At 49.9% G+C, this 22,744-nt stretch overlaps 1 protein-coding gene across 1 annotated transcript in view; it reads left to right on the forward strand.

Moving 5' to 3' along the window:
* FAM193A (family with sequence similarity 193 member A) overlaps window positions 1-22,744 on the forward strand; it is a 163,925-nt gene that overhangs the window by 125,152 nt on the left and 16,029 nt on the right. Inside the window, 7 exon segments of the mRNA XM_047718668.1 lie at window positions 1,158-1,409; window positions 11,847-12,045; window positions 13,023-13,295; window positions 14,591-14,858; window positions 14,957-15,140; window positions 16,048-16,278; window positions 18,759-19,590. Of these exon segments, the coding sequence (XP_047574624.1) occupies window positions 1,158-1,409; window positions 11,847-12,045; window positions 13,023-13,295; window positions 14,591-14,858; window positions 14,957-15,140; window positions 16,048-16,278; window positions 18,759-19,590 (2,239 nt within the window).

A 22,744-nucleotide genomic window follows, 5' to 3' on the forward strand; every position in this document is an offset into this window, starting at 1 on the left:
GGTATCTATTTTTTCATCCTTTGAATTTCAGCTTCTTTGTATGTTTGAGTTTAAGATTTGTGTTTGAATCCTTTAGTTGGGTTTTGTATTTGTACTTTGTCCATCAATCTCTGCCTTTTGTCTGGAGGGCATTGATGTCAGTCATGATGGCTGTGCCACGTGCAGCTGCCACTTTGTTTCCATAGGTTTCGTGTTTTTTGTTCCTCTGTTCCCCCTTTACTCCCTTTTTTGTATTAAAATTTTTAGTGTACTGTTTAAATCTGCTGTTGATTCTTTGGTTTTTTTAAGGGCTGTTGGGAATGGGAAGAGCCTCAGGCAGAAAGGCCAGGCTCCTGCTGCTCTTTTTTTTTTTTTTTTTTTTTTTTTTTTTTAAGATTTTATTTATTTATTTGACAAACAGAGACCACAAGGAGGTAGAGAGCCAGGCAGAGAGAGAGGAGGAAGCAGGCTCCCTGCTGAGCAGAGAGCCCGATGTGGGGCTCGATCCCAGGACCCTGAGATCATGATCTGAGCCGAAGGCAGAGGCTTTAACCCACTGAGCCACCCAGGCGCCCTCAGGCTCCTGCTGCTCTTACGTTCTAGCAGATTGGCATGAATAAATGCTTCTGGATTTGCTGTTTCCCTTTGGTTGATTTTCAGATCCTCAAATGATTGCTTTGACAATCGCATTCAGTTTTACCCTTGTTTTGAGGGAGAGGAGCTACCGACTGCTTCATGTCACCCTCGCTGAGTCCATCTCTGGTGCCTTATCTGGCAGCATCTCGGTGGAACCACTCCTGAGCCGAGGGAGCCCCGCCCACGCCAGTGCTTTGTCCTCCTGGGCTCCAGTTCTTCTCTCCCTCTCCCCTAAGCCACCCTGCCGGTCCTCTGTCCCTGCACAGACAGGCGCAGGCGCAGATGGGTGTGACTGCTACCTGAGCTGATACCCGGCCAGGGCATGAGGTGTTCGTCTCTTCTCTCCACAGGTCCCCTTCATCCCAGGCTCTTGGGGTCCCTTCTGTACTCTACAAGGAGGGCTTTGGACAACTCGAGGTGTCACGGGAGCCGTGCTCAGCAGAATGTGGCTGACATTAGTTTAATTCACACCAGTCCTTTTTTTTCTTTCCCTTTAGGTTGAACTTTTTACTTTTTTTTTTCTTTTTTTTCTTTCCTTTTAGGCTGAACAAGCTGCAAACGCTTGTGAATGTCATGTTTGTAAGCAAGAAGCTTCCGGACTGACGGCATCAGCGATGACCGCAGGAGCCCTTCCCCCAGGCCATCAATTCCTAAGCCCCGAGAAGCCCACACACCCTGCCCTGCATCTGTACCCCCACATCCATGGACATGTGCCTCTGCACGCCGTCCCGCACCTGCCCCGCCCTCTCATCCACCCCACCTTGTATACGGCGCCCCCCTTCGCACACAGTAAGGTAAGTTAGGGCAAAGAGGGCCGGGAAGCTCACCTGTCACTAAGATTGTACAAGAAGTACATGTTGTAACAAACAAAAATCATAAATTGGCAATGTCTAGGACCAAGTCTGCTCTTGGTAGGAAGGTCCTCCAGTGTCTCCTTTTACCATAATCTCTTAGGCTCTCAGAATTTTGAACATTCACAGTTGTAAAAAACAATCACAAAAGTTGTGGTGTACTCCTTCAGAATTACCTAGAATGTAAAGTTTTCCAAATGATATTGCTGTAACAGGTTGTACTTGGGGGAACTGCATACACGGCTCTGCTCACCCATACGCCAGTTCATTTCTTTGCTTATGGCCTCCTAGGGCCTGGCTCTTTTTTTTTTTTTTTTAAGATTTTTATTTATTTATTTGACAGAGGGAGAGAGATCACAAGTAGGCAGAGAGGCAGGCAGAGGGAGAGGGAAGCGGGCTCCTTGCTGAGCAGAGAGCCCAATGTGGGGCTCGATCCCAGGGCCCTAAGATCATGACCTGAGCCAAAGGCAGAGGCTCAGCCCACTGAGCCACCCAGGCGCCCCAAGGGCCTGGCTCTTTGTTGTAATGTTGCACAGATAAGATACAGTGAGTACAGCCTGGGTCCTCTGACACTAGCTGGGCTCTTCAATGTCTGAAATTACTAAAGGAGGAATCCTAAGCATAGTCCAGAGAAGGTCGCAGCGCCGTGCAGGCTGTTGGGAGGCGACTGGAGGCACAAAGGAAAGGGCCTCCCAGACCAGCTGTGCTCAAAGGCTATTCTGAGAAGGAGTGAGCATGTAGAAAAGGTTTGCTCTTTACGTAGTTCTTCTCAGAGAACCCCATGCTTCTATTTTCGTAGCTTAGATTTTACAGTGAAATTTTTAGTTTTCCCCAAACTCTACAGATATATTATTTAAAACAGTGATTCTCAGCTGGGAGAAGGGAGGGGCTGGATGGGATGGAAGGGGCTTTTTTAGGCTACATGAACATTTTCTTTCCCCACGGGGCATCTGCTGTGAAGTAGGGTGTGTGTAGCCTATCAGTGGGCTTTGCTATTTGTTTGCTGGGAAGGGGCACCTAACCACTGATTCAGAATAGAATAAAGTCAGTCTGTCACATTTTGTTGCAATAAGTACTTAGTAACTGCCACATTGATGCGATGCTTGAATTTTGTTAGATTGAATGTCGCTCAGTTTGGACATTTAATGATGGCCTTATTAGTAGAGTGATTTGAAGGAGGATTTTCCGGTGTGTATGCAAAGCCAGGCTGTCTCCATGGTCAGCCTTATCTCTAGCCTCTTTCCCTCTGGGTGAGTGTATGGTTGGGAGGCTGTCCATTCTGTTCTTACCTGAATACAACTGCCCTCTAGCTCCTGGGAGCCGCCTCCAGGAGAGAGTAGAGAATGTTCTGTTTAATGTTTTTCTGTTGAAGAATCAGTTCCTAAACATCTTCAAGTAAAGTAGTGAAATTGATTATTCCAAAAGGCTGTTGGGACGTTCAGTTAAAAACTGATTTTTTCCCCCTGACTTTTGGCTTTTTCTCAGGGCATTATTGGTAGTCCATCAAAGGGTATAAGAGAAGAAAAATATTTTGGGGGAGTATCATCTGTATATAAAATGTATTTAATACCTTGTGAACTTCAATCCAGTAGATAGTTAGGATTCATGGGTAGGAAGTGCAGAGGACGCGCTAGTAAGCTTTTATTTCCGTCACTTTGCTACTAATGTCAGGACTATTCACAGATGCTTTTATTTTATTTTATTTTATTTTATTCACGATTTTATTTATTTGTATTTGCAAAAACGAGCGAGAGAGACCGCCAGCACGAGCAGTGGGGGAGGAGCAGAGGGAGAAGCAGAACCCCCCTGAGCAGGGAGCCTGATGTGGGACTCAGTCCCAGGACCCCAGGATCATGACCTGAGCCAAAGGCAGACACTTAAGGACTGAGCCACCCAGGGCCCCCCCCCCCGCACTGATGTTTTTAAGATACATTAGCTAGATGCCATGTCTATTTAGAAAAATGAGATGCATTTGGCAAAATACTTCCCTTGAATCTGATATAAAGATGTTTCCCTAGACAACCTTGCACTGTCACTTGAGTCTTATTTGAGTTAGTTTGACTTAGTTACATACTGTGAGTCCATGGTGTGTTCACAGCCCCATAGGAGTTGGTAGAAGCCCCTTCTAGAGATACACACATGTCTTCAGTTACATCAGAGCAGGCTTATCAGCGTGGGCAGAGATGCAAGCTGAATGGTGGAGGGCAGCTGTGAGTGTGAAGCTCAGCTGCTTCCGTGTTTGTGTTCTTTTTTTTTTTTTTTTAAGATTTTATTTATTTATTTGACAGAGAGAGATCACAAGTAGACAGAGAGGCAGGCAGAGAGAGAGAGAGAGGGAAGCAGGCTCCCCGCCGAGCAGAGAGCCTGATGCGGGACTCGATCCCAGGACCCTGAGATCATGACCTGAGCCGAAGGCAGCGGCTTAACCCACTGAGCCACCCAGGCGCCCCCCGTGTTTGTGTTCTTTAGGCCTTCAGGGATTTTTGCTCCGGTGAGGTGGCATTTGTCGCCTTTAGGACTTTATGTTATTGTAGTTGTAATTCTTTTAATTCATACTCTGGCTATTGTGGGCAAATACTTAGCACTTAAAATGCTTGGGATGAGTAGTATAGAAAAAAAAAAAAATATATATATATATATATATTTTTTTTTTAAGATTTTATTTATTTATTTGATAGAGATCACAAGCAGGCAGAAAGGCAGGCAGAGAGAGAGAGAGAGGAGGAAGCAGGCTCGCCGCCGAGCAGAGAGCCCGACGCGGGGCTCAATCCCAGGACCCTGAGACCATGACCTGAGCCGAAGACAGAGGCTTTAACCCACTGAGCCACTCAGGCGCCCCAGAAAAAATATATTTTTTTAAGGTTTTATTTATTTATTTGACAGAGAGAGACATGGTGAGATAGGGAACACAAGCAGGGGGAGTGGAAGAGGGAGAAACAGGTTCCCTGCTGAGCAGAGAGCCTGACACGGGGCTCCATCCCAGGACCCCAGGATCAGAGGCCTAACAACTGACCCACCCAGGCGTCCTGAAAAATTTGTTTTTGAACTTAGAGAATAATTTGAGGACCGTTTTTGTTTTCAAATGTCTTTGTACCAGTGATACATTTAATTTATATGTTGAGATACAAGTTATTTGAAAGTTAAAAAGTAGTTACAGGAGAAAGATCCAGTAGTGAAATTCTAGATAAAAATTAAAACTGTATGGCAAAAAATTTTATTTGCAAATATTTGGGGATTTCCCAGCTATCTTTTTAGTACTGATTTCTGCTTTAATTCCACTGTGGTCTGGGAACAGGCATTGTGTGACTTTTGTTCTTTTGAACGTGCTAAGGAGTGTTTTGGGGCCAGAGCTGGTGTGTCTTGGTCAGCACTCCAGGTGAGCTGAAGAAACGTGCATACTCTGCTGTCACTACATGAGGCAGGCTGTCCTCAGATGTCACTTACTGCTAAGTCTGAGATGTCCTTCCTGACCTGCTGCTGAATCTGCCTGCTTGGGGCACAGTGCTGTCAGCGTCTCCGGCTTCCACAGCAGACTCTCCCCCTCCTGCAATCCTGTCTGTTTTTGTCGCACTGAATCTGGCACTGTGTTGTTCGGTGCTTACATATTTAGGGTTGTTACGTGTTCCTGGGGAGTTGACCCTTTTATCATTATGGAATGCCCTTCTTTATCCCTGATAATCTTTCTACTCTGAAGTCTGACTTGTCTGAAGTTAGTACAGGTGCTCCGGCTTTTTGTGAACGCCAGCACCATATTTCTTTCTCCATCTCTTTCCTTTTAACTCACAGGGGTCTTTATGCTCCCAGTAGGTTTCTTGTCGACACCTCTAGGTGGGGTTTGTTTTTTTAATATACTCTGATAATCTGTGTTTTCATCTGTATATTTAGACTAGACACATTTAAAGTAATTTTGGATGTGTTTGGGTTAATAATAACCATCGTTCTGTTTTCTGTTCATTATCAGAGACTTCCTTTTTCTGTCTTCTCTACTTTTAATTAAGCATTTTTGGATTCTGTTTTATCTTCTGTCTTTAGCATATTGGTTATGCTTTAAAAAAATGTTTTTTAGCAGTTGCATTAGAATATGCATTTTAACTAATCTGAGTCCCCTTCAGGTAACACTGTTCTGCTTCGTGTTAGTGTAGGTACCTTTTCCCAGAGAGTTCCTGATCCCTCCCTCCTGTCACCTGTGACATTGCTGCTGCTGTTCTCACGGATCTGTTCATCGGTGGCCCATTACGTTGTTACTGCTAATACTACACACAGAGTTACCTTTCAGATCAATTGGTAGGCAGGAATAAGTTCATTTCACTGGCATTTACTTCTTCCCCATTGCCCATCCTTTTTTCGTGTAGATCCAGGTTTCTGACAGCTTACATTTTCCCTCTGCCTAAAGAAAATATCCTCACCTTTCTTACAGGGCAGGTCTGCTGGTGATGAGTTCCCTCAGTGTTTAGGGGTGTGTGTGTCTGAGGTCTTTCCCTTCACCTTTGAAGGGTAATTTCACTGGATGCAGAATTCTAGGTTGGTGGGGTTTTTTTCTTTCAACACTATAAAAAAATTTCACTCTGCTCTTCTCTTGCTTGCCTGACCAGATGTCCTCTGTGATTCTCCTCCCTGTTCTAGAGGCACAGGGCACCCCACCCTACCCCCTTCCACCTCTTCCCCAAGGCTGCTTTCAAGGGTTACGGTTTTTTGGGTTTTGTTTTTTGTTTTGTCTTTGATTTCTTGCCCCTTTTTTAACGAAATGCCTAAGTGTAGATTTGGGAGGGGTTTTTTTTCTATTTGGTGTTCTCTGTGCCTCCTAGATCTATAGTTTGGTGTCATTAATTTTGGAGTGTTCTTAGCCAATATTCCTTCAAATACTTCTTTCTTTTCTCTTTCTTCTTTTGGTATTCCATTTCCTGTTACTATCTTTTGAAATTACATGTTTTATCTATTTTGTGTCCGTGGTGGTAGTTTTCTAGTTTTGGTGGGTGTTTTTGTTTTTGTTTGTTTGTTTATTTATTTTTAAAGATTTTATTATATTTATTTGACAGACAGAGATCACAAGTAGGCTGAGAGGCAGGCAGAGAGAGAGAGGAGGAATCAGGCTCCCTGCCAAGCAGAGACCCTGATGCAGGGCTCGATCCCAGTACCCTGAGATCATGACCTGAGCCGAAGGCAGAGGATTAACCCACTGAGCCACCCAGGCGCCCCTGTTTTTGTTTTTTTAATTCTTGTTTCTCTTTGCATTTCAGTTTAAGGAGTTTCTGTTGACCTGTCTCGATGCTCACTGATTCTTTCCTTGGCTGTGCCCTATCCACTGATGATCTGTTCATCAAAAGCACTCTTTGTTTCTTTTTCAGTGTTTTTATCTCTAGTTTTCTTTATTCATTTTTAGAGAGTCCCTCTCACTGCTCACATTACCTATGTGTTTTTGCACATTGTGTGCTAGTTTTTAAAGATTTTATGTATGCACTATAGAGTGAGTGAGCAGAGGAGGGACAGAGGGAGACGGAGAAAGAATCCCAGGCAGCCTTGCTGCTGAGCACGGAGCCCAGTGTGGGGCCCAGTCCCTCAACCTCAGGATCATGACGTGAACTGAAACCAGGAGTCAACCAGCTGAGCTGCCCAGGTGCCCCCATTGTGTGCTTTTTCAGTTGGAGGCCTCATGATCGTCATCATTTTGAATCCATGTCTGATGATGCTGAGCCCTTTTATCTTCATGCCCCTCATCTGTTGTGCTGCTGTCTGCTTGCAGCCAGCCTACCTGCCCTGCTCTGTGTCCCACACCTGTCTTCTCACCCCTCACCCCTTGGTCTGTCCAGAGAGCCCTTTTGCATCAGCCTTCCACTTAAGTGACTCTGATATGTCTCACCTACTACTTAAGTCTGACTTTTTAATTCCTGCTATGATTCTTACCTGTAAGCTTAATTTATTTTTAATGTATATTAGCAACTTTTTGTGTTCTCTTGTTCCTTGATCACATTTTCTTTCTTTAAGCATTTTACACATAGTTCTCTTTTTGAATGAAATCTTGAGGATCTGAATCTGGGTTTTTTTTGGTTGCTCCTGTGGGTGCGTGTCCTTGGATGTACAGTGATTTTTCATGAGGCATGTTTTGTCCAGCTTACCCTGTGAGAACCACAAGGCCCCAGGTAGGGGCTGAGGTACCAGTGTAGTGCTGCCCCACCTGTGACCTCAAGCTCTCCTGCCTCCTGTGGGACCATGAGTCTGCCCTCCATCACTGTGACGATGGTGTGTGCTTTTTCATGGCAGCCCTCCCTTCCCTACACCTCCACCTGGCCGTTTTTCCTCACCATGTACTGATCAGTTCTGTGAAAGATTTCCCTAGCTTTCTCTAGGGTTCAGCACCTTGTTACAAAGGTGTAGAGTGTAGAGTGTTGTGTTCCCCTTCCTGGACACAGCCCAAGCAGAGGGGGACCGCACAGCCTCAGAGGGAAGAGCCCATGTGAGTTCTTAGGCCACGCTCCCATCCCCACCCTCGTCCCCTCTCATTCACAGGGCACATTCCCAGCTACTGACCCACATGGCCCAGGAGCAGAGGGCCACAACTGCGGGGCCAGGTTTGGAAATCCAAGTATTCCAGCTCCAAGTCTGTGTTGTTTCCATCTAGAAACTGAGTTTTGAAGCAGTCATCGTGTAGGAAATGTCCTAGTAATGAAGGTAGAGGGATGTCTTGAGAATAGGGAGTAGTTGAAAATGGTCACCACATTCTGGCCCTCAGTGAGTTCAGGGTGAGTGGAGCTGCAGACTGGCTCCTGTGTGGCTCTGGGCCCTGAGGGAGGGACAGAGATGCAACCATTGCAGAAGTGATGAAGTCAGATGTGGGGCAGGTCTAAGTTCAGGCTGGAATTGGAGGGGTAAAACAGGGGTGGGAAACAGGGACAGAGACAGATGGTGGTCGGGGCCCCACTGTGATCTCAGATCTGTATTTTGTTTTGGAGGCAGTCTCAGTTCTTCTGGCTTGAGAAATAGCAAGACCCAAACAAACGTGGTGCTCTTGCCTCTTTACCGTCTCTGGCAATAGTCCTGAAGAACTTTGGAAAAAGCAGAAGAGTCATGCGTCCAGCTTCCTGGTCAGTGGGATGTGCCTGTCGGCCACCCCCCCCACACACACACATGCCCTGACTCGGTCCTTCGCCCCCTCAGCTTGCTGTGTTTGGCAACCATGTTCCAGGAATCTGGGAAGGTTTGGTGGTGTGCGGTGGAGCCTGGCTCTCCCAGCTCCCGTGTAGACTCCCAAGGTGTTCAGAAGGCATCTGTCAGTGTGTTTGTCCGAGCTCTGCGTTAAAGCAGAAATTTTACTTTTCTGTGAATGACTTATGTCTTAAAGCAGAGAACCATTCAAAACTTCTCTTTCTTGAACCGTGTGGATTTGTGCAGAGTAAAATAAATCTATTCTCATTGAATAGTATTGTCCACATGTTGAGAGACTGATTCTGTGCCTGAATCATTTGTGAGGTCTGGCCCACAGGTGGTCTCGTTGACAGAGGCCTGTGTTTATCAAAAGGAAGCCCACGTCTGTTGAGTTGAGGAGCCATCTTGTGAGGAAGCGTTCACATAAACGCGGCTTGTTTGTTACAGACCCCTTTCTCACTTGTTCTCTGCAACTGGACCTCCCGTTCTGAGTAAACGGGCTTCTGAAGAAGTGGGTGAAGTGAATTTAACTTTCCATTTTCAGTATTAGAGCTTCCTAGCTGTGTTCCCTCATCCCATCTGAGCTCAGTCTGTTCTCCCTTTATTGAACATTCAGTGAGTGCCAGGTCCTGTGCTACATGCCAGCAAAACACACACCAGAGGAACTTGTTCCCTCTCCCTAGGGCTCGTGCAGTCTTGTCGTGTCAGCACCTCAGAGCACCGCGCTGTGCCACTGCCAGGAGGGAAGTCACACTGAAGAGGGAGGGGGGCGCCCAGGGCCTGGCGGGTGGCTTCGCGCGGGAGGGGATGCTGGGCTGCGGGTCGAGAGCTGAGCACAAGTGGGTGGTGGGTTGGGCCCTTAGCCCGGCTCCCTGGAGGGAAGGCAGTTAGCTGGCAGCCAGGAGCGGGGAGGGCGTCAGGAAGCCGTGAGGCGCTTTGGAGCCTGCCTTTGGCTCTGCTCTGTGAGGCCTTTGAAGCCCCCTCTGCTTCTGCCTGGGGAGCTGGCTGTCCCTGCCCCGCAGCAGGAGTCTGCAACCCTTAGAAACCACCCTCTGCTTTGTTGTCACTTCCCCTCGGTTCCTTCCTGGTGAAGCAGCTCTTTTTTGTTCATCACTCCTTTGTGGAAACTGGTATCTGTGGAAATACCGTGTTCTTGGTTTCCTCACTCTTTCCCCCAGGGCTCCCCTGCTGGAAGCACCAGATTAGACCTCTCTTTCTTCCTACTTCACAGCCCGCATGGCCACGCCATTCTCACCCTCTGCCACCCTGATCCTGTTGAGAAAAGTGTGCCGAACTGCCAGAGCGGAGGGACCCCCGCTTCACTCTGCACCCAGGACAGGCAGAGCGGGGGTGCTCTGTGACTTGGGATCAGTCTTAACAAAGTGGTGACAGTGTCCCTTAGCCCTCACTGTGCTGCACACTTGAACCTGTTGTCCAATTTAATTCTTACCACAACACCTGGAGGTAGGTATTTACAAATTACAGATGAGAAAACTAAAGTGCAAAAAAAATTGAGTAATTTGCCTGAGGTCACACAGCTAGTAAAAGGGGGAGCTGGCGTCCCAACCCGTCAGACTGTGCGTCCCAAAGGCTGAAAACAGAACTAGTGTTCATGTCCAGCTTTGTCATTGGCCACACCTCCCAGGGACTGGAGTCTCGGGCTCTTGCTCCCACAGCCCCAGTGATTGTCCTGATGGCCCCGAAACCCCTCGTCTCCACTGCCACCGCCTCCTCGTCTCTCAGGCCCTGACTGTGACTGCTTCCTGTGCTGGCCTCTCCCCCGCCAGGCAGAGGCCAGGTGGCAATGGCTCTGATTTGGGTTCTGCAGCCTGTCTGGCCATGGTGCAGTTGTCCGTGGGGCTGTGCCCTTCCTTCCTGACCTCTGCCCTAGCCAGCTGCTTGGCTTCTGCTCTTGGGAATCCTCCTGAAACCCTCCCACTCGACTTCGCAGCACTTAGTGCCCAGTTCTTTGTCCCCAAGGATGAGATTCCCAGGCATTTTCCCGGTGCCAGACCTGTAGCTTCTTGGGGTGGGGCCTGTTGCGGTGGATGCTGGGCTGGGGGGAGCCTCGTGCCTGTGTCAGCAAGGTGCTGGGGGCCACAGCGCCAGAGAGTCGCTTGAGAGAAGGCAGGTACTAAACCAGCAGGCGACCAGTATGTCATGAATTCTAACTGTGGTAAGTGCTGAGAGGAGAAAACTGTAGATTCTAGGTGTGTTGTACGGGAAGCCCACCTTGGTCTTAGGTGCTGGATGGCGAGGACAGGAGGCAGTGATGACTTCCTTGAGGCAGGGACATTTAGGTGAGGCCTGAAGGATGAATATGAGTCAACAAGGTTGTGGGCTGAGGTTAAGATGTAAACCTTAGATTTAACCTTAAACTGAACTCAGCACAAGGAAAGTTCAGGGTCAAGAAGGAACTTGGGTTTGAGGACCAAGGGAAGGCCTGTGTGTCCAGGAGCTTGGGGGAACAGGAAGGACAGGGATAGGCCAGGCCATGTGAGAGACTTTAAGTTCCATTTTAAGAGCAGTAGGAAGACCTTGGTGCACCCTAAGGGAGTGACTCACTCTTACCTTCACCAAAGCGCACTCTGGCTGCTGTGAGGGAAAGGACTGGGAGGAGGCTGGGGGTGAGCCGTGGGGGCTTTCGGCTCAGGTAGTAAAAGCTGGAGCTGCGGGGTGTGGGCTGAGAGGAGGAAGGGCCCAAGAATGCCAGGGGTGTGCAGGGAGCAGCCAGCAGCCACTTGGTGAACGTGTGGTCCCAGCCACCCTTCCTTGGTGTCTTCAGACAGCAGTCTGCCCCAGCAGGGCCCCGTAAAAATCCATAGTTCCTTAGCCTGCACGGCACGTGGCCCAGGTGTGAGACATAGTTGAAGAGCTTTACCACTGTCAGTGATTCCAAAGTTGGCTTTTGAGCAATGATCTTTACAATGTCCGCTGAGACTCAGCCCTGGGAGCGACTCGCACGCAGCCTGTGCCGAGGGAGAGGTGCCGTAAGCTGCTGAGTCGTCTCAAGTCTGGTCGGTTCCCTGAAGCATCAGTGGCTGGGATGGTGTACTCCTGGTTCACATGTGAGCAATGGCATGTGGTGTGCCTGCCGAGCAGGTCCGCGCTCTGCGAGACGCCGCCCACAGTGAGCGCGGCCCTCCAGGGGTGTCCGTCGTGGGATCTGTCTATGGTTTAACTACATACATAAGCAGAACGTGCATTTTGATATGTGATCAGAGCCTTTTTTTTTTGTAGGGTTTACCACCAGCCCCTGTTCCGAATCCCGCAAACAAGCATCAGGTATTCAACGCGTCTCTTCAAGACCATATTTATCCGAGCTGTTTTGGGAACACTCCAGAGTGGAACAGTTCTAAGTTTATAAGTCTTTGGGGATCAGAAGTGATGAATGATAAGAACTGGAATCCTGGCACTTTCTTGCCAGATACAATTTCTGGTAAGGAACTTGTTAAAACTTTCTTAAAGGTTTAAAATGACCTGAGCTGGGTGGATTGCTGTGTCTGTTACTGCGGTCCCCCAGTAGATGCCTCAGGCTGGTTGGGTCCCCCACCTCAGCTGCTCCTGGAAGGCCCCTCGGCCTCATCCCCCTGCCCCAGCCATCTATGTCCGCCGCCGGCCAAGTCCCACTGCCTGGACAGGGCAGAGCAAGCTCTGGCACCCTGTGGCTGCTTCCAGTACGGCTGGCTCTCTGGGGCCCTGAGCACGACAGATCTCTCCGTGCCCCAGCACGGCTGAGCCTCTTGTCTCCAGGCCTTGGTGTTGGGCCTGTGGTGCTAGCAGGGTCCTTGCAGCTATGCCACCACCCACCTCAGTGCTATGACTTAGGTTGCTTTCCTGGTTCTGTACTGACCTTACAAGGGGTCTGTCCTCTCTAACAAGCTCCTTCCTCACAGCCCTCGGCTGCCTGAGTATAGCTGTCATTTCAGGCGCAGGGAAAGGTGCGCCTAAAGAGGGGCTGGTTGCACAATTATCTGTGTCTTCACAAGGTTAGAGCCCACGGTGGCCCCACACCCAGACCCTGCATGTGCTCGGAAAAGCTAACTACACTTGACATCTCTGCGTGGAAGGGGTTTTTAGCTGTGTGACCTTGTGCAAGTTATTTAGCCTCTCTGAGCCTCAGGTTCTCTATCTTTAGGATGGGACTAATAGTACCAGGCTCACCAAGTAGCTTTAAGACAATAAGTAAAATAACTTTGGGAAGGCACCTAGCACGGGATTGGTACATAGTAGGTGCTCAGTGCCTTTTTTTTTTTTTTTTTTTTTACCCTGGAGAGAAACTGATTGACTGACTAGCATCCTCCCAGTGAAGTCCCAGCTTCGGTAACAGCCCCAGTGTTAGTTCAGTCAACAGATGTCCCTTAGGTTTTAGCGACGTATTTCGAGAGGCCTTACTTGTCTCATTCTTCTCTGAAGGGAGTGACATACTAGGACCAACACTCTCAGAAACAAGACCCGAAGCCCTTCCACCCCCATCTAGTGGTGAAACGCCTGCGGTTTCTGAGAGCAAGGAGAAAAAAAATGCTGCGAAAAAGAAATGCTTGTACAATTTCCAAGATGCTTTCATGGAAGTGAACAAAGTCGTGATGGCCACATCGTCAGCCACGTCCTCCGTGTCCTGCACGGCCACCACAGTGCAGTCCAGCAACAGCCAGTTCAAAGTGTCATCCAAAAGGCCTCCTTCCATAGGTAAGGCCCACCAGCTTACGGGGACCCTCAGGACATCTCAGTGTGTCCACTGCTTCCTCAGCATCTCTGTGATTGCCGTGTCCCTGGTGTGACCAGAGGCCTGGTGTAAACGATGCCAGAGAATGCTCGCATGCAGACAGCACATCCTCTGGGAGTTGGACCCGAGTTTCACTGCCCCACAAACTTCCTCTGGGGATTTGCCACGCTGGCTTGCCTTTCTTTTCGGTACCTGCTGCTTTGTGAGAGGAAGAGGTCACTGCTGTCGGGTCACATGGAGGAATTCCTGAAAACAGAAGCCTGGTGGAGAGGGAGCCGGTGGGGCTGCTGGCTGGCCTGGGGTACAGCCCCTGCTGCCACTGTGTCTGTGGTGTGTGGGGGACGTGGCTGCCTGCGCTGGGATGAGCACAGGGAGCAGGTTCTGGAAGCAGAGGTTGGGGGCCCACAGAAACTGGCTCTAAGGGCGCTTGCTAGCCACAGTCAGGACAGCTGGAGCATTGGAAAGAGTAATGGGATGGACAATAGCACACATGGTCAGGAATCCCCCAGGTGTTCAGAAAGGAGGGGGCTAGGGAAGCTGCTCCCTGATACAACAGACAGAGAAAGGCCCCCATGCAGCCAGCAGGGTGACTGTCAGCCCAGGTGATCATCCCCAGTGGTCATTAAGAACAGTGGCTGTCTGTGTGGGGAACACTGTGTCCTCCCTGTGTGCAAGCAGAATCGTGGACGTGGCCGCTCCATCGTGAAATGACCCTGTGAGGGCCTCTTGTGTGGTCACGGGGGAAGGAGCCAGTGCAGCCTTGGCAGTTGTGCCCCTAAGATATTTTGGTCAACTCAGACGTGTAACAGCATGAGCCCAGACTGGGGGCAACTGTCCTCAGTGGAGAAGATGTCTGTGTTGCTGCAGGAGAAACACTTAGAAGAGGCCAGGTTGGAGAAGAGCTACTAATGGCCGTGCAGGGAAGACGGGAGAGGGATGGGGTCACACTTGGGGTGGGAACGTCACGTGGATGGCACAGGCCCGGGGTCTGGTCACACCAGGCAGCTTCGTGCCCGGGGCTCACGGTGAGGTATAGAGGGTGGGTGCAGCCCCCGCGGTGTGTGTGGGAGGGATACACGCCATGGGGTGTCTGGCAGTGGTGGGTGCAGGTGAGGGGCACAGGCGGGGTTCCTGGCACTGTTCCTCAGAGTTCATGCAGCTCTGAGCATCTTCACACTAAGCAGTCGAGGATGCTCTAGTGAAGACAGATGGACTCCAGTCTGCCGTTCTCAGTGCCCCTCCGCGTCCCCACCCGCAGGTGAGGTGTTCCATGGCGTCAGCAAGGAGGATCCCCGACATGCAGTGCCGGCCGCCCCGAGGAACAGCCCCACGGGCCTGGCGCCACTTCCCGCGCTTGGCCCAGCCTCCTCGCCGCATCTGGCTGGACTTGCAGCCCCCGCCTTCCCCAGCAGTGCCGCCACGTCCCCAGGCTTCATGGAGCCTCGCAAGAGCTTTTGTCCAGCCCCAGGAGCCCCGCCGCCCCCCACGACCGACGGCCCCCTCAGCGCCCCTCCCAGCGTGTGCAGGTGAGCTGGTGCCTGCCCACCGCTCTCCCCCATAGGGCGGCTGGTGTGGGTGGGGGAGGGGGGCGCAGCCAATAACTGGCCTGTGTGTGGCTTTGTAGCGACCCTGACTGCGAGGGCCACCGCTGTGAGAATGGCGTGTACGACCCGCAGCAGGACGACGGGGATGAGAGTGCGGACGAGGACAGCTGCTCTGAGCACAGCTCCAGCACCTCCACCTCCACCAACCAGAAGGAGGGCAAGTACTGTGACTGCTGCTACTGTGAGTTCTTCGGGCACGGCGGGGTAAGTGCCCCGGGGACTGCGGGTGGGCACTGGGCACCGGCAGGCCCGGTCGGCACTGAGCTCTGAAGCCGGCACCTCCTGCTCGGGTGCCCTTGTCCTCGAGAAACAGTAACAGATGTTCGCCCCAAGATCTCCCTGTAAGGGTTTCGTGACTGCATGTGTTCATTTCTTTGGGAGCGCAGGACCTCCTGACCAGCCAACCGGGGACTTGTTAGGTGCAGATCGTGGCAGGCCATGCAGTGGGGCGCTCGCTGTGCGGGGTGTGCTGGGGGACTCCTCTAATGGCCTGTCCCTCCGAGTCATGGCAGCCATGGTGCCCTGGGCGGGGGGGCAGGCAGGGGCCGAGGGGGGTGTTGGGAGGAAAAGCAAGGGCTGGTCATTGCTCTTTCTCTACCTTTGTTCCGTCTGCATTTGCTAATAAACGTGCACACACGTGTTCAGTGTCAGGAAGAAGTGTTGGCGGCGGGGTTGAGGGCAGTTTTCTTTTTCCCTTTTGGCATTGAACAAGACACCCACAAAGGGACGGAAAGATTCTACAAACACGTTTATTGACACGAAAAGATAAACACACTGTATTATGTAAGAGGTAGATTAATTGGTATGTGTGATTTTTTTTTTTTTTCTTTTCTGGTTTAAAAATGTCTGTTTGTGTACATGCTTTACCATAGTTTTCATGAACGTGTAAAGGTTGAGGGGTCGGTACCAGAACTAACCTTCCGGTCACTCTGGGACAGGTTTTCCTTGCTGCTGCCACTTGTTTACCTTCCTTATTTTTCACCGTGAACGTGTATTACCGGCGTAATAAGAAAAACTTTCATTTTTAAAGATAATGTTCTGAAATTTGCAATATTCAGCCTCATTAAAACTTGAAGCTTCATTCAGACACACTCTCCTTTAACTGCCTTAGCCTCCGGCCCGCGCCGACAAGTAGAACTACGCAGAGATGAGGGAGAAGCTTCGTTTGCGGCTGACCAAGAGGAAGGAAGAGCAGCCTAAAAAGGCAGACCAGCTCTCGGACAGAGAGAGTGTGGTTGACCATCGAAGGGTGGAGGACCTACTGCAGTTCATCAACAGCTCGGAGACCAAGCCTGTGAGCAGCACTCGAGCTGCCAAGCGAGCCAGACACAAGCAGAGGAAGGTAAACCGCGTGCCGGCGCGGGCTGTGGCGGGCCTCGGGGCCACAGGGCCATGCTGCTGCCACAAGGCCCCTGACCATCTCTATCTCTGCAGCCTGAGTCGGAGCTGGGCAGAAGCCCCAGGGTGTGTTTTCAGGACACAGCTTCCCCTTTTGTGTCATGGATTTATTGATGGATCTCAAGCCTTTGGGTCCCTGTGCCCCATGTGGGCAGGCCACAGCAGACCCTTGGCCTCTCTCCCAGGGAGGTTGAGGATGGGGCCCCTGGTATTGAGGGAATAGAAGGGGGCCCCGGTGGGCCTTTGGAGACTGTGGGCAAAGAAGTTACTTTGACACGAGGCTTGGATAGGCCCTTTGCCACAGCAACATTCTTAGGACATAGTCTGGGTGCTCCCTATTCCCCACTCCTTGTCCCCACTGGTAGAGGAGAGTCAGGCAAAGCCATCCCAGAAGAGGGCAGGCATGCGGCGTTGGTGTCAAGGGTCAAAGAGTAAGATGGACAGCCCTGGCAGACTGCCCTGGGCACCTCCCCACAGGGTGTGGATTGCACGGAAGCAGGCATCTACCAAGACTAGACAAGTTGGCCCAGCGGCGGACGTGGCATGCAGAGGCGGTCCGCTAGCAAGTGAGACATGGTGCTCTTCACTTCCTGTTCCGGCTCCAAGCAAGGGGACCAATAGTGTCTGCTCTTTGGGATGCCTCAGCGGCCCGGGGCTGCGTGGTACTGCGGCCGTCCTTGTTTCAGCTTCCTAAGGAGCCAGGCCGCAGCAGGCAGATCTGGGCTGTGCATAGAGGGGAACCTGCAAGGGTGACAGGGCCTCTGCTGGCAGGATGGGTGACTGGGGAAGAGGCGAGGCCCCTGCGAGGCCCAGCAGACATGGAACAAGAGTACACTCCCAGAGAGCACTGGGGACGGTGCCTCTACTTTCAGCTGCTTGTGATGTGGAGACCGTTGTGACTTTGTGACTGGATCACCCGCTAGGAGCCCTGCTTGTACCTCACGGTCCTAATCAAGGTCCAGTTCGTGGGCTTTGAGGAGATGGGGGTTGGCCCTGCCCCACTAGAGCGGGGCAGTGAGACCTGTTCTCCACTTGGGTGTTAGGTCAGGGCCCCCTCACCCTGTGTGCTCAGTGCCCTGCACCCCTTCTCCACGGAGTGTCTGGGTGACAGGCTGGTTGTTGAAAGGAAGGCCCCACATACCTGCTTGTGGGTTCCCTACAGCTCCTGTTCTAGGGCGGGCTTGCTCTGACCTGTGCTGGGGGAGACACTCTGCTCACCAGACGCTGGATATGGGGGCACTGTGGGAGTGGTCTCCAAGGCTTCACTTTGAACACATGAAACAAGGATTTTAAATAAGATTTACTTGAACTGTCGAGTTAAATTTTTAAAACATCTGCCATTAAATTTTTAACATAATTGTATATTTAAGTTCTTCAAAGTTAACGTTTGTCTTTGTCAAATATTGCATACTGGAATGTTGTAAAAAATAACTAAAACCTGGGAGGACTTTTATTTTTTTGAATTCCTTTTTTTTTTTTTTGGAAGGACTTTTAAATATAAAATATATTTGCCAAAGTCTTTTACTGGAGGAGCTCAGGGATGCAGAGTCATGCACTCTTCACAGCCTTCATTTGTTTTCTGAGCAAAAGGAATAGTCTCCGTGGAGGCCTCTGGAATAGGAGTCACCGGTGAAGTCCAGTTTTCACTTGACTGAAAATGAACTTCATGCCAAGCTGGAGGGCGGAAGTAGCCAGTGTCTGTTGGCCGTGTGACGTGGAAACGTGTTAGGGTGCCGCTTGCTCTGTCACACTGGTGGACATATGTTGGGAGTTTCGATGCTCTGCTAGGCTGGAAAAAAGGAATTCAGGTTTTCGGTACACATTCTGTACCCGCCCCATTGACATATACTTGAAGGCCCAGCCTGGCCTGGAGAGGCAGCACGCCAGCCACTGGTTAGCTGGTTAGTCCTCTTATCCAGCTGCTGCACAACAACGGGATTCTGATGTAGCAGCTACTTTGACCTTGCTTTATTTTATTAATTTATTTTTCTAGCAGGCTCCACACCCAGTGTAGAGCCTGGTGCGGGGCTTGAACTCACGACTGTGAGATTGAGACCTAAGCCGAGATCAAGAGTCAGATGCTGAACTGGCTGAGCCACCTGGCACCCCTGATTTTGTTTTAAAGAAGTGCCACTAGGGCAAAAGCTCTAAGGGAGATCTTGTTAACCAGCACCCCCCACCCCAGCTACAACCAATAAAGTAACAAGTGTACACTTTAGTAGAAAGATTAAATCTGATCATTCTGGAGAGTAAAATGATTTGGGTTAAGTATGTTTTAAGCTATTTGGATTATTATAAGCTCTTTCAGGGTTTGTGTTCTTACTATATGATTTGTTTTTAAGGGGTTTTTTTTGTTGTTTTTAATGCCTTAACGTAAGAAAACTCAACTGTTGTCTTAAGTTGCCTCTTCTTTTCCCACGGCAGCTGGAGGAGAAGGCTCGCTTGGAAGCAGAGGCCCGGACCCGGGGGCACCTCCACCTCCGTGAGGAGCAGAGGCAGCAGGAGGAGGAGGAGGAATTTCAGCGGCTTCAGGAGCTTCAGAAGCTGAGGGCCGTGAAAAAGAAGAAGAAGGAGAGGCCAAGTAAAGACTGTCCCAAGTTGGACATGCTTGCTAGAAACTTCCAGGCAGCAGCAGAGTCTGTATCTAACTCTGAAAATATGCACAATGGCTCACTAGAGCAAACGGAAGAACCAGAAACCTCATCTCACTCTCCTGCCAGACATGGGGACCACACAGAGCCCAGGCCGGGGCCGAGGGCTGACGGGGACGCTGCCAGCCCCGTGGACTCCAGGGACTCCAGGCTCCTCCTCCCAAAGGAGGTCAGTGCAAAGCAACAGGAGCCGCTGTCTTTTCTCCTTGACATGGTGCATCAGCACAAAGAAGGGAGCGGCAAGCAGAAGCTCAAGCAGACCAGCAAGGCCACCAGCGAGCCGGCGAGGAAGCCAGCCGAGCCTCCCAGAGTCTCCGAGGGCCATCCCAGACCCCGGCCCCAGACTGAGTCGAAGGCGAAAGTGCTTGACCTCACTTCCCTGGCGGAGCAGAAAAGGGAGGAGAGAAAAGTGAACAGTAACAACAATAACAAAAAGCAGCTGAACCACGTCAAGGAAGAACGGTTGAATCCAGCCCCCCCAGAGCCCGCCTCCCCCAGTGAACACCCTCAGGACAGCAAGCTGGTGCCTGCGGACTCTCCGCAGCCCAAGGGCAAGGGCAAGAAAAACAGGAAGAAGAAAGGAGACAGAGTCAGCAGTTCAATCGGTAAATAGGGAGCCGGGGGAGTGTGGCCGGCCCCCCCTGTTGCCAGGTGCTGCCTTGCCTCTCGTGGCTTTGGGCTTCTTGTGGCTTTGCCACAGCAGGGAGACACATGTGGCCGTTGTTGTTCTGTGTTGCTCTTTTGGAATAATTATAGGCGTAGAAAGAATCCCCCAAATCACTGTTGTTGCTACCAGACCCTTCCCTTTGACACAGCCAGGAGTCGGGGCGTGGGGCAGGGCGGGTGCACGCAGCCTACACTAGCATCTGATGTCATTTCTATAGTGAAAACCACGAGTTCACACAGTTGGCACCAGCGGCACTCCCCATCACCTCTCCGCCTGCCTCCTCTCACCAGGGCTGTGCTTTATTTACTAAAGCAGGTTCAGAATTGCTCACCCTCCCCGCTGTGAAAAACAGTGGGCTTGCTTAGTGACTGTGGTGGCCTTGCTTAGTGACATCTTCACAGTTTTTTGTCTCCAGGCTGAGGGTACAAGCAGGAGCAGTGGTCTGGGGAGGGAAGCAGCAGCCCCAGGGTGGGGAGCAGTGGGCAGGGGCAGGGAGCAAGGGGCCAGGACTCCAGCACATTGAGGTGCAGCCTCAACTCTAGGCCTTTGTTTCTGTTTGCCTTTCCTCTGGGTTGGTTTCCCCCGCCCCCAGCCTGGTTTTCCCTTTTCTTCCTCACTTCCACCCACTCTCTTTAGGTAACTACTCAGTTTCTTTCTTTTACACAAAAGGTAGCATGCTAGAGCTTTTGCCCTTTGCTTGCCCCTCCGGCCAACCGAACATGTTCCGGAAAGCACAGTGCGTGGGGAGCACGGAGCTCTTCCTCGGCCGTCTGGGTTCCTGGGGTTTGTGATTACCGGCCAGGCTGCCCTGGGAGCTATTTGGTGGGGAACTCCCAGCAAAGTGGAGTGCCGAGTCAGAAGGCGAAGGCCTGGCACAGACAGTCTTGCCAGGCTGGTGACTTGAGCCAAGACAGATGACATCACTCCGCAATGTAGCTTTCATTTGCATTTTTCTCTAATTACAGTAAGGTCATATTTTATTTTTTTATTTTATTTTTTTTTTTTTAAAGATTTTATTTATTTATTTGAGAGAGAGACAGTGAGAGAGAGCATGAGCTAGGAGAAGGTCAGAGAGAGAAGCAGACTCCCCGTGGAGCTGGGAGCCCGATGCGGGACTCGATCCCGGGACTCCAGGATCATGACCTGAGCCGAAGGCAGTCGTCCAACCAACTGAGCCACCCAGGCGTCCCGTAAGGTCATATTTTAAAGGACTGTTGTCTCTTTTTTGTGAGTTTTCTGTTCATATTTTTTCTTATTTTTGAATTAGGTTTTTGGTCCCTTTCCTTGCATTTTTAAGAGTCTTTCGTATATTAGGAATATTAATTGGCCTTTTACCTGCATCACAGACTGCAGATACATACTTCTTTGGACCGTGTCTGCGATGCTTTCCAGCCATGCAGAGGTTTTCTTTCTCAGTTTTATATAGTCATTTCGTTGATCTTTCAGTGCCTCTGGATTGTAAACAGTGGTCGGAAAGCATTACTCTAACACTGAAGTAGGAGAGGAGTGTGCCTGTGTCTTCCAGCATTTGTGGAGTTCTGCCTTTCTCATTTAGCCTCGGTGCATTGAGAGAGTTTTCTTGATTATTGTGTGAGCCATGGGTCCAGGATTATCTCTTCTTAAATGGTTAGCCCGCTGACCCAGTACCAGTTACTAAAAATTCATCTTGCCCCATGGTTCAGAGTGCCTCCCTTGTTCTACACTCAGTTTCCCTGTGACCTTGCATCTACTGACTTTCTGTCATTTCCTCCTTGCTTCCCTATGTGCCGCCGCTGCACTGAGCTGGTTACTCTGGGGCCCCGTGCACTTCAGGGAGGCCTCTCCTCCCTACTTTTCTCCACTGTGGTCTCAGCTATTCATGCATGTCTGTGCTTCCATACAAACTCGAGTGCCCGCATGCTACAGAACCCTTCGTTGGTGTCTCTGAGAAAGAGAGAAATGGAAATTGGTCTATTTGGTATTTCTGTTTCTAATAAGGTTAATTTTAATAAACTATATTTCCATAGTAAATTATTTTTGTTAGATTTTCCAGCTTATTTACATAGATGTCTGAAACTATATAATATTTAAAAACATATTTTTCAATGGTTGTTTTCTCTTTTTTAACATTTTTAATATAAATTCTATTAATTAACCTATAATGTATTACTGGTTTCAGAGGTGCAAGCCTGTGATTCATCAGTTTTGGTTTTTTTTTTTAAAGATTTTATTTGACAGAGAAATCACAAGTAGGCAGAGAGGCAGGCAGAGAGAGAGGAGGAAGCAGGCTCCCTGCTGAGCAGAAAGCCCGATGTGGGGCTCGAACCCAGGACCTGGGATCATGACCTGAGCTGAAGGCAGCGGCTTAACCCACTGAGCCACCCAGGCGCCCCTGATTCATCAGTTTTATATAATACCCAGTGTTCTTTACATTACATGGTCTCCTTAACATCCATCACCTAGTTACTCATCCCTCCACCTCCTCCTCCCTCCTCTCCAGCAACCCTCAGTTCGTTTCCTATGACTGAGAGTCTGTTATGGTTTGTCTCCCTCCCTTGTTTCATCTTATTTTTTTCTCTCTTCTATGATCCTCTGTTTTGTTTTTTAAGTTCCACATATTTTTGAAATCATATGATAATCGTCTTTGTCTGATTGACTTACTTTGCTTAGCATAATACCCTCTAGTTCCTTCCACATCATTGCAAATGGCCAGATTTTGGGTTTTTTTTTTGATGGCTGTGTAATATTCCATTGTATATGTATACCACATCTTCTTTATCCATTCATTCTTTATCATTCTTTATCCATGACATTCAGATGTCAATGGACATCTGTTGTGGACTTTGCTGCTATAAACATTGGAGTGCATGTGCCCCTTTGGTCACTACATTTGTATCTTTGGGGTAGATACCCAGTAGTGCAATTGCTGGGTCATAGGGCTGTTCTGTTTTTAACTTATTAAGGAACCTCCATATTTTCCAGAGTGGCTGCACCAACTTGCATTCCCACCAACAGTGCACACGAGGGTTCCCCTTTCTCCACATCCTCACCAAGACCTGTTGTTTCCTGACTTGTTAATTTTAGCTGTTCTGACTGGTATGAGGTAATAGGCC

The sequence above is a fragment of the Lutra lutra genome, chromosome 2, assembly GCF_902655055.1.
Source record: "Lutra lutra chromosome 2, mLutLut1.2, whole genome shotgun sequence".
NCBI lineage: Eukaryota > Metazoa > Chordata > Mammalia > Carnivora > Mustelidae > Lutra > Lutra lutra.